This window comes from Pyrus communis, chromosome 17 (assembly GCF_963583255.1).
Source record: "Pyrus communis chromosome 17, drPyrComm1.1, whole genome shotgun sequence".
Lineage (NCBI taxonomy): Eukaryota > Viridiplantae > Streptophyta > Magnoliopsida > Rosales > Rosaceae > Pyrus > Pyrus communis.
Window position 1 is genome coordinate 1,231,416 of NC_084819.1, and position 11,085 is coordinate 1,242,500.

General features: G+C 37.3%; 3 protein-coding genes across 4 annotated transcripts in view; 2 read left to right on the forward strand and 1 right to left on the reverse strand.

Moving 5' to 3' along the window:
- The first annotated feature begins 291 nt into the window (after positions 1-291).
- LOC137723411 (probable xyloglucan galactosyltransferase GT14) lies at positions 292-2,324 on the forward strand. Its single transcript, XM_068462604.1, has one exon. It carries the CDS (start codon positions 715-717, stop codon positions 2,191-2,193), a length of 1,479 nt encoding a protein of 492 aa, XP_068318705.1. The 5' UTR covers positions 292-714; the 3' UTR covers positions 2,194-2,324.
- A 1,935-nt stretch (positions 2,325-4,259) lies between these two features.
- On the reverse strand, positions 4,260-6,057 carry LOC137723144 (probable xyloglucan galactosyltransferase GT14). The gene has a single exon (XM_068462315.1). The coding sequence runs from the start codon at positions 6,009-6,011 to the stop codon at positions 4,554-4,556; it is 1,458 nt and encodes a 485-aa protein (XP_068318416.1). The 5' UTR covers positions 6,012-6,057; the 3' UTR covers positions 4,260-4,553.
- A 3,185-nt stretch (positions 6,058-9,242) lies between these two features.
- The window catches only part of LOC137722512 (uncharacterized), a 3,116-nt gene continuing 1,273 nt past the window's right edge, over positions 9,243-11,085 (forward strand). For both annotated transcript variants that reach the window (XM_068461528.1, XM_068461527.1), the window contains exons 1-6: positions 9,243-9,381; positions 9,485-9,598; positions 9,702-9,764; positions 9,942-10,008; positions 10,152-10,252; positions 11,032-11,076. In XM_068461528.1, coding sequence (XP_068317629.1) covers positions 9,370-9,381; positions 9,485-9,598; positions 9,702-9,764; positions 9,942-10,008; positions 10,152-10,252; positions 11,032-11,076 — 402 coding nt within the window. In that variant the 5' untranslated portion in view covers positions 9,243-9,369. The remainder of the gene's footprint in view (positions 9,382-9,484; positions 9,599-9,701; positions 9,765-9,941; positions 10,009-10,151; positions 10,253-11,031; positions 11,077-11,085) is intronic.

Consider the following 11,085-nt stretch of genomic DNA (forward strand, 5'->3'; position numbering starts at 1 on the left):
CTCCTAAAAGACCCACAGCACCCCTCCAACATGTCCATTTCAGGTACAGTAGCAGCCTAGCAGGTATTTTTCTGTCAAGAAATTTGTGATTCATGTGAAGAGGGGTGTGTTCATCGTAAATGGTGGCAGAGTTGTATATATCTGCAGTTGTAAGGTCGTGTATCATTCTGTTCCTGTTGGCTAATCCAACAGGGACACTTGTCACAAAACACCTTTAGAGATAGCCAATGTCCTTTGAGTGATTTGAAAGTATGTCTAGGGATCTATGATTAATTACATAGTAAATGTATGTATACGTTGTTCTTCGGGTGGAAATAGCAGCTCTCTGTAAAAACAAAAATCGAAAGTCTTTATTAAGTAATTCCATCGTTTTTTCATTCATTTTTTTGTTGTCTTTTCGATCTTTTGCCTTTTTCTTCCTCATTTTCTTGGATTCATTTGCTTTTTCTCCTTCTGTCCGCTTACCATGCAAATCACATCCTAATCAGATCACCTCCCTTTCTTTCTTTCTCATTTTCCAAATTTCATCATCGATCCCTTCACATAATTAACAAAAGATTTCACTGTCAAATTTTCGATCAGTATTCTCCCACACCATATATTTTGTTTCATGTGTTTCTGTCTCTCTTCTCCCTTGAGACTATTCCGGTGAATCCGTCACCACCGGAGATATATTCTCCTGGCAGAGAGGTTTGTGTGATCGAAGAAGGTGGAATGGAGAAACCACTCGCCGGAAAGTACTACAAAGAAAAATGGTTTGGTGTACTAGTCTCATTGTTCTTGTTCTTTGTATTGCTTTGCTTTGATTATTCAACTTCAATATTGGGTGTCTACAGTGGTGTAAATTTGTTAGTCAATAAACACGTTCGTCCGTTCTACATCAAAGATTCGTGTTTTGGCCGCTACATTTACATCCACGATGATGTTCCAACACGGTTCAACTACGATCTCCTCGCAAACTGCCAGTCCCTTTCGACAGGAAGCAAGGCCCTTAGTGATCAAGGTACGAATACTGGTGACAATATGTGTCATCACCTTGTGAATTCGGGTCTTGGTCCTCAAATCGGAAAGCCCGGAAAGGTTTTGGCAAACAAGAGTTGGTTCATCACAAATCCCTACTTGTTAGAAGTCATTTTCCACAACAAGATGAAGACGTACAAATGCTTGACAAACAACTCCAATCTTGCTTCAGCCATTTATGTACCGTCATATACCGGCCTCGATGCGAGTCGCCATTTGTGGGATTTTGATCACAATGTCAGGGACGCGTCCGCGAAAGATCTTGTGAATTGGCTTACGCGGAGGCCTGAGTGGAAGAAAATGTGGGGGAGAGATCATTTTTTCGTTGCCGGGAGGACTTCTTGGGATTTCAGGAGGCCCGACAATGGTTCTGATTGGGGTACTAACTTAAGGTTTTTGCCGGGGTCGATGAACATGAGTATGTTGTCGGTTGAAGGAAGTTGTTGGAGAAATGACCTTGCTATACCGTACCCAACAAACTTCCATCCTGCAAACGATAGTGAGGTTGTTCAATGGCAGAACAGAGTGAAGAAGTACAAAAGGCCTCACTTGTTCTCTTTCATCGGTGCGCCGAGGCCTGGCATGCAAAAATCGATCAGGGGAAAACTTATCAATCAGTGCCGAGCATCAAACAACTGCAAGTTCGTGCATTGTGGTTCTCCTGGGATTAATTGTAACGACCCCGTTACAGTTATGAGGGTTTTCGAGAAGTCGGTCTACTGCTTGCAGCCTCCAGGTGATTCACACACAAGGAGATCAGCATTTGATTCTTTACTTGCTGGTTGTATTCCGGTCTTCTTTCATCCTGCGACCGCGTACACGCAGTACTTATGGCATCTGCCGGAGAAACATACTAAGTATTCGGTGTTTATTCCGGTGAAGGAAGTGGAGGATTTGAAAGAAGGCATGATCGAGAAAACTTTGCTTCGAATTTCAAAGGAGAGGGAATTGGCAATGAGAGAGGAGGTCATAAGGCTGATACCAAAGCTGGTGTATGCAGATCCCAGGTCGAGATTACAGAGGGAAGACGCGTTCGATTTAGCCGTGCAGGGAGTTCTTGAGAGGATAGAGAATGTTAGGAAGGTGATTAAAGAAGGGAAGGATCCTAGCGTTGGTTTTGCAGATGAGGATTGGACTAAATTCATGTTTCCGGAGGCACCAGAAGAATATTGATTGATGTAAAAAGAGAGAAGAATATGAAGACATTCAAATTAATCATAATTTTACTGCCTTTTGTTTGTAGAAAATTGTATGATGCTTTTTCCAGCATTCAAAGAAATATAGATTTACCGCTTTCTTTTATATACAGCATAAAAATAAAATGTTCTTACTTTTTCAATGTTTGATCATTGTGTTCTTCTTTTTGCAATTTTGACTTGACATGAATAATCCTCCTCTTAATTTTGGAGAAATCTTTCAGTGTACTTGGAATACGATTAGGTATACCATTTTGGTTTGGACAAGAGAAAGGCGTGTCGAGACAGTAGTTCATCAAATTGTCCGATTCTCTTAAGGCTGCTAGGTTTCATCATCATGGTCCGATTACTCACTTTTCGTCTGAAGTTGTCAAGGCAAAAGACCTCTTTTTCCTCATTGCCAGTGCTAGATTGAGCGTAATTATGTTTTGCTTTGCCTATTGGGAGCCAATAAAAAACATTTTTCCTGAGTCAGATAAACCCTGCTTGCTGTGATTAATCAATTATTAAAGACTAATCCGTGTCCCTAGCAATAAAAGGATTTGCACCCTATTTCACGTAAAACTCGGTTGGAACCTGATATCCGCCATATAGCATAACTTAAACTTGCGATCATTAGGTTAAAATCCCAATGCTCTACCAACTGAGCTATACACTGCTTTGATGGAGATTTGTAGCATCATGCAAGCACCAAGATCTCCTATAAAAAATAAATGATCATTCCTACATATCATGGTCCAAGCGAACCCACTTAAAATCTTTACTTATTGAAAGTATCATAATACAAATGGTTAGAATTTTTTTTTCAAATATCCTACCACTTGCATTATGAAATTTCTTGGTACACTAAAAAAATCTTTTCTAATTTTGCTGGCTGCTGATGCCTTGAGTTTGTCAAAGGCCATGGCCATACCGAAAACTACATTTACAAAAATTAATTCGTTTTTTTACACGTAAGGAATCAAGTATTTTTCATACTTTAAACAAACGACTTGGGCAATCATTGAATCATAAAACATATTGCATGTGATCTATTTGAGCGTTTACACGCGTGTACCGATCATATTAGTCATTCGATTAGACAAAGAACATTTTGAGATTGACCGCTAAACTCAAGTGGTGGTCTTAATTACTCCGCGTACAACGGAGCAGCGCACGCAATCGCTTCGTGTGTGACTGGATTTGGGCATCACAAACTGGCTCTTGAATATCCTACCGACTCATGTAAACGTCTCTATTCGTCCACAAGTCAATAACACGGATTGTTTGACAGAAAAAGAAAATGAGGGAAGCTGGCTCCTGGCTGCCTGTTCAAATCACAATGAATAAATACTTGATTGCTCAAAGGATGAGTATGAGTTTTTAACTTAAAAATGTTCGTTGTTGATTCATAGAATTTTATGTTTATGATTATAACTGTTTATATTATAAATCACTCTATAAAGACTACATCTACAGAAAAATCAATTAAAACTAAAGTCGTTTAACCATGGAATTGTATAAAAATAGATAAATGGAATCAATAAAAGCATTATGATTTGTCTATATATTTACTACAATAGATTGACTAAAGGACCTTAGTTTTAATTTATTTTTTGCAGAGATAATCTTTACAGAGTAACTCTTATTATGAACGGTTCTAATTATAAGTACAAAACTCTGTGGTTCAAACACAAAGAGTTTTGAGTAGAAGTTCCTACTTATCTTTGTGTAGCCAAGCATTGCTTAATCACAATATAGCACACAAAAAGCATGTATATAAGTGCAATCAACCTCAATCAGTTTTCGGTTTTCAGTACTTTTCTAAAAACTAAAATCTTGCTTGGTAATCACCTTCAGATTTTAGTTTCAAAAAAAAAAAAAAAAAAACTGAAAACTCTAGGCTAAATTTTGAGAACACAAGTAGTTTTCAGTTTTTGGTGTTCAATTTTCAAAAATTAAAAATCGAAAGTAATTACTAATTAAGATTTTAGTTTTTCAAAAAACTAAAAAAATAACAAAAAAACAAAAAACAAAATGATTATCAGACGACTCATAAGAGAATTGAAAAGAATAATTCTAGGTTTAAATTTAAAAAACATTACATTTTTAACTTATAATTGTGCTAAATAGGTACATGTTCTGAAAGAGGAGTACGAAATAGGGACCTCTAACATTGCATTTTGCTTTCGATCTTTCTTTACAATCTTTTGGCAGCTGCAGTAACGACCTGAAAACCAAGAACTGGCACTGTTTCATCAAGTTTCGAATCTTTCGACGGGCGATCTGCCATTGTAGGCCTGCACCTCCTGTTCTATCTCATTCTGTTTGTTAAACAGAAAGAACAGTTGAACTCAATCAAGGTTGTTCTTGTTTCTGATGAAATGTGTACTTGTAGCTATCCTCATCCGCGAAACCAATACTCGGATCATTCCCTTCCCTAATCACCTTCCTAACATCCTCAATCCTCTCAAGAATTCCCTTGATAGACAAATCGAATGCATCTTCGGTCTCTAATCTAGACCTGGGATGCGCGTATGACAGATTCGGTATGAGCCTTATAACCTCTTCTCTCATGGCCAATTCCTTATCCTTTGAAATTCCAAGCAAGATTTCCTCAATGCTGCCTGGCATATCATCCGCAATCCTCACCGGAATGTACACCGAGTAGCTGCTATGATTCTTCGGCAAATGCCACAAATACTGGGAATAAGCGGCACCCGGGTGAAAGAAAACCGGAATACAACCGGCCAGAATGGAATCAAAAGTTGATCTCCTGGTGTATGAATCTCCTCCGGGCTGCAAGCAATAAATCGAGCTCTGAAACACCCTCATAACACTCGACGGGTTGTCACAATCCATGTTACCGCCCAAACTGCAATCGATTAACTTGCATTTACTCGAAGCTACGCACTGATCGATAATCTTCCCCCGAATCGAACTCTGCTGGTCAGGCCTCGGTGCCCCAGCAAAAGTGAACAAGTAAGGCCTGTCTAGCTTCCTCATTCTGTTCTGCCATTGAACCAAATCGACCTCCTCCGCGGGATGAAAATTTGTCGGGTAAGGTATAGCAAGGTCATTGTTCCAAGAGCTCCCTTCGACCGACAACATAGTCATGTTCATAGACTCAGGCAACCACCTGAGCTTACTACCCCAATCCGAAACCTCATCCGTCTGCCTCCTGAAGTCCCAAGAAATTCTCCCGGCAACCAAGAAATGGTCCCTCCCCCACATTTTCGCCCACTCGGGTTTTCTCGCAAGCCAACTCACAAGTTCTTTCGCCGAGGCATCTCTAACCGTAAGATTCGAGTCCCAGAGATGGAGGCTCGCATCAAGGCCGGCGTAAAACGGGACATAAACGGCCGAAGCCTGACTGGAGATGTTTGTCAAACACTTATAGCGCTTCATCTTGTTGTGGAATATGAACTCCAGCAAGAACTGGTTCGTGGAAAACCAGCTCCCGTTCGACAAAACCCCTTCCGAGTTTTGGATTTCGGGACCGAAACCATAATTCTCAAAGTACATACATAAATTTGGCTTGTCAGTTCCTCTGGTGAGAAACCTACAGTTTCTTACCAAGTCGGAGTTGAATTTTTCAGGAAGATCGTCGTGCATATAAACGTAACGACCAAAACATGATGAATCTGTGATAGAGTTGTTCAAAACCCCAATTGGGTCGACTTTTTTGTTGAGCAAAATATTGAGACCAGAGAAAGTAGAGTAATCGAAGGAAAGAAATATAATGCACAAAGCGGAGGAGATGAGAAGGGCAAACCAGAGTTCTTGAGAGCACTTTACTGTCGGTAGCTTCTCCATTGGTGTTTGCTGCTGAGGACAAAAATCCGAAGCCACTCATAGCAAGAGGAAAGAGAGACTATGAGAGTTTGTGTGGGAAAATAAGAGATTTTTTAGCGTGATCGGTACACAGGTTGGTACACTACGTGTTCTTATACAAATGGTGAGATATGTGTGTTAAAAAATTAATAATTTTAAAAACAAAATTTACCACTACTTATATAAAAATATACGATGTATCACTCGTATTTTGATTATAATAAAAAATTTATCGAGAAGAAGGTAGAAAAAAGGAAATAAATTAAAAGAAAGGCCCCCACTGCATGAGTAATGTGAAATGCAGGACATGATGCGTATTTATAGGGCCAATGTTGGCGTTGATGCAAGTACAAAATTAACTTTAGAGAACATTGTTTCCTTTTTAAGTGGTGGTGGTGGTGGTGGTTGGATGATGACAAATGAATTGTGGAATGATAATTGCCGGGGTTTTCTTTGATAGTCCATCTTATTAAGTAGTCTTACTTTTAAAAAAATCTACACTTTTTGATTTCTTAAAGTCTTAAATCCAAAGCCAAAGAACAAACTTGACTAGAAATTTTACCGCATTTTAACTGAACCACTTGGCATTGTTAAAAGATCCGTGATTTTGGTGTTGGAGATGTGCAATAAGGGTATTACCGAGGGAGGGACCTCGGTTAGTTTGTCGGGGGTTTTGAAGTGCGCGGACGTTGCACGTAAAACCGTGGGACACCGATACTGAGTAGTAGCTGAAGATGAGGATGAATTATGGGATTATTTTAAGTGACTGGGTCAAAATTCAAAAGGAAAACTAATGAAAAGAGTTTGAAAATTTTTAGTTTTAATGATAAGGATAAAATAAAAGGTAAAGTGAATAGTATCAAGATTGACTTTTTAGTGTAAAAATATGATTTTTCGTTAAAATGAACAGTACCGTAGACTTTTCGTTAAAACTCCTAAATTCAAATGATATCATTCATTCGTTACACTAAAAAAACAATACGCATTGCAAAATATTCATTACGTGCTTATGGAGTGGTGCACTAGTGAGACCCTTTGTCTCTTTAGCCAACCAAGAAATAAAGAACCCAAAAAAGGCAAAAGCAAAAGGCAAATTTGGCAAAGGCAAAGTCTATGTAATTATTTTCTATTTGTTTTGTTTTCTCTCATAAAAAAAAAAAAAAAAAATCTTCTTTGCTTGCTTGATCTCATGCACCTTCATTCTCACTCTTGTTTCTAGTTTTTCTTCATAGGGAGAATGACAAGTCGTCCAATGCAGTTACTGTTAAATAGTTTGATAAAACTAAATGTAATTAGTTCTGTTAGTTACTGTAATTAGTTAAGGTAGTTGAGGGTATTCTTGTAACTAGCCTAAGGCAGCTAAGGCTATATATATTCACATAGGGAGAATGACAAGTCATCCAATGTAGTTACTGTTAAATAGTCTGATAAAGCTAAATGTAATTAGTTCGGTTAGTTACTGTAATTAGTTAAGGTAGTTGAGGGTATTCTTGTAACTAGCCTAAGGCAGCTAAGGCTATATATATTCACATCTGTGTAACTAATTTATTAATTCAATACAATCAGAAAACTTACAGAGAAAGTTTCCTGTTTCTATATTTCTAACTCATCACTTTTCTCATTCCAGGTAAATGATCATGTCATCAAACTAAAAAAAAAAAAAAAAAGCTATCTAAATACGAGAGAGAGCGCATCTATATATCCATTCAAATTAGTTTTTTTTTTGTTTTTTTGCAAGTTGATTTTTTTTTTTTTTTAAAAAAAAAGACAACTGGTGGCAAGTCACGGTTATTTATCACTTCCAGTGACCGGAAAGATTTACAGAGGCATTTTAGCCTTATCTTGGTCAAAAGTCAAGCTTTCACACCAACAACGAGTTTTGAATCCGAGATCTTTAGGTTTTAGTTTTAAAGAAATCTCGTAATTTGTCCTTTACCATTGAATCATCCGATCAAATTGATATTTTGAATTACACCAATTTATGAGAAATTAGATTATTGTGTAGAGGGTTTTCAGCGGTACAATTCCCTTTTGATTTGACGTGAAATTGTTGAACGCGTGACGCTTTGTGTTCTATCTCGAAGTTTTTAGGCCATGAGATTTTCTTTGAAATTATATTTTACCGAGCCCCACTAGGTCCACTGCGTCAATGCACAATTCCCATCTCGCTGTAGGTGATTTGTTTGGAAAGAAAAGTGAAGTTTTACAGGTTTCTATTGTTTTTGTGTGCCGACACTTTGAGTTGGGACCCACTAATGCCTTGAATGGCGAAGTTTGATATTTAGGCTAACCCAGATTACGCCTTTGATCGTGGTTTCGTATTCCACAAAATTTCCAATACATATGGACCTAATCAATACGTATTTTTGGACTGAGTCGTTTGATAATTATTTCATTTTTAATTTTTAGTTTTTAGTTTTTAATTTTTACAAACTGAAATAATGTTATTTAGTAACTACTTTTAATTTTCAGCTTAAAAAAAAATGAAAACTGAAAATCAAGACCAAAATTTGAAAACTCAAGAATGTGGCATTTTACTACAGTGATGGAAAGGTGTTGAAGCATTGCATGATAGCGTGAGTTCAAATCCAGTCAGTGACTAATCTAACAAAATCTATCGTTTGACCAAAAAAAAAAAATAGTTTTCAAATTTCAAAAAAATGAAAACAAAAAATGAAAATGAATTGGTTATTAAACGGCCTTTAGCTTAAGAAACTTTTGTTTCACCATACCATTCATTATGGACTTGTGAAGTTACTTTTGATTCATGTCAACACTAAGATAGTGGTCAAATCATCAAAACAATTTTGAGCATAGCTAATTTGTTTAGAGCAGTGTACACATTCTTCTAAACTCAAAATCAAAGTCTCTCTTGTAGTTTAGATTAAATTATTGCTCGAATAAAAAAAAAACTTGTTGTTGGCACTAGAAAAATCTCAACGTGCAATCTTCTATATTTAAAAAGAAAAATACTCTTATGATGAATATATAAAAAATATTTGGAGCACAGGATAAATGATTTATAAGTATCTATTTAAAGAAATAAAAATATCAATTTTTGAAAGAAGATTACCTGATGGCTTCGCTACCACAGTCCACAATCTTGAAGAATAAAAATAGTTTTAGACCGTAATATCATATGGCTGAGCTACAAGGAAGTTATAATTACTCTTATGATGATGCCAAAATATTAATGCAAAATCAGATGAAGGGAAAACTTGTAATTTGGGCCTGGGCTTGCATTACATTGATAAAATAAGAAAACCCAAAAACCTTGTAGCCAAGACATACAAAAACCCAAAACCCTCCAAAAGCTCAGAGGAGCAGAGAGCAGGCAGCAATGGAGTCTGAGGTGAGTTTCTCTTCTGCCCTATTAGCCTATTCCTTCCCTTATACTGATTCCCCAATTACGAAATCTCAATCTTTTACTGAATCTTCATTACCGCGTTTCTCAGAAACCAAGTTTCGAACCGTTTCGGCTGTTTTCATCGCCAGGGTCGGGGTTTCTTGAACAATCAGAGCCCCCTCTTCCTCCGCCACCTCCTTCCGTCCAAGTGCTTCCCTCCGAGGTGTTAATTACTTAATTACTGCTTATTATTTTACTTTGATTAAGAATTAATTAGTGTAATTTGCAGTTTTAAACACACAAATGATTGATTTAATGTGGAATAGGTTTCGTCGTCTGTGAAGTACACCGTGGAGCCGGTGGAGTTGGGCGGACTTACTTTGCTCAAGGTCACTCTTTTTTTTCCATTTTCTTTCTGTTTCTGTTTGGTTTCTCAGAAAATGGAGCAATTTACATTTCAATATTTTCTCCAAAAAAAAAGAAGCTGATTTTAGTAGAAATTGGTAGTTTCTGAAGTTAAGTTTGATTTGAGTGTAACTTAGAGGTCGTGCGTGATTTGATTGTAGGGCCGGGTTAGTACTCAAGAAGTTTTCACACTATCCAACTCCGATTTAGTTCCTGGGAAATATGAAGGTTATACATTTCTTCCATCTTCAATAATGAAAATGATGTTTGATTGAGTTTATCGTATTCTTTTTTAAAAATCGTTTCTTTTATTGATGATGCGCTGCGGCACCCAAGTGTGATGCTATGTATTTGGTTTTGGCGGGTTGTAGGGGGATTAAAGCTGTGGGAAGGTTCTCTTGATCTAGTTAAAGCTCTAAGCTCTGAAGTTCAAAATGGACATTTATCATTTGCCGGTAAACGCGTTTTAGAGGTGGGCATCCTAATATTTTCAGGTGAATGCATACTGTCTCACAATGCCTTCACCTGTTAACATTTAAGATCCTAACATTTCACCTGCTAGTTTAGTTCATATGATTCCTGCCTGGTAGTCTAATTCTCGAGTGTAACTTGTATTAGTCATAAGTTCATAACGGTGCTTTTGTGAAATGAGACATACTAGCTTCTTTACCTTGAAATGCATTATATCCTTACAAGCAGAAACTAATTTTGTTTCTGGTCGCATCCTGCTCACTTTGTTCAGCTTGTAGGTTTCCCCACTAAGTGTTAATTCTATTAATCTCTTGTTCATACATCATACAGGGAAACTCTTCAACTTTCTAGATGGCTAGTTCAAATTTTTAGGCTCTAATATAATAGCTTGGAAGTGGAGAATTTCAACACAATTCCTAATGAACTGCACTTTTGTTGCAATACTTTAACTAACCAAGGGTTTAATTAGAATAGTAACCCTGAATTTACACTCTCTAGAAATAGATTGAAGTTATTTTTCTTGGAGTCTTGCGACAATAAGTACATCTCTTCACATCTGCACAATCTTTGAATTAAGTGTTCACTGGTGCCCCTTTACATGGAATAAATTAAACCGCTATCGTTGATCATTAATCAACAAAGAAAATCATTAAGCACTACTACAAGTGATTATCTATGCTGACTGATTTCCTGGTTGTCATAGAAGTTGAGGCCACCGCCATGTATCTCCTTCTCCCATTTCTTACTATGCCTCACCCTGTTTACTGTCATGTTTTTCAGCTTGGTTGTGGCCATGGACTTCCCGGTATCTTTGCCTGCCTTGAGGTGAAATTG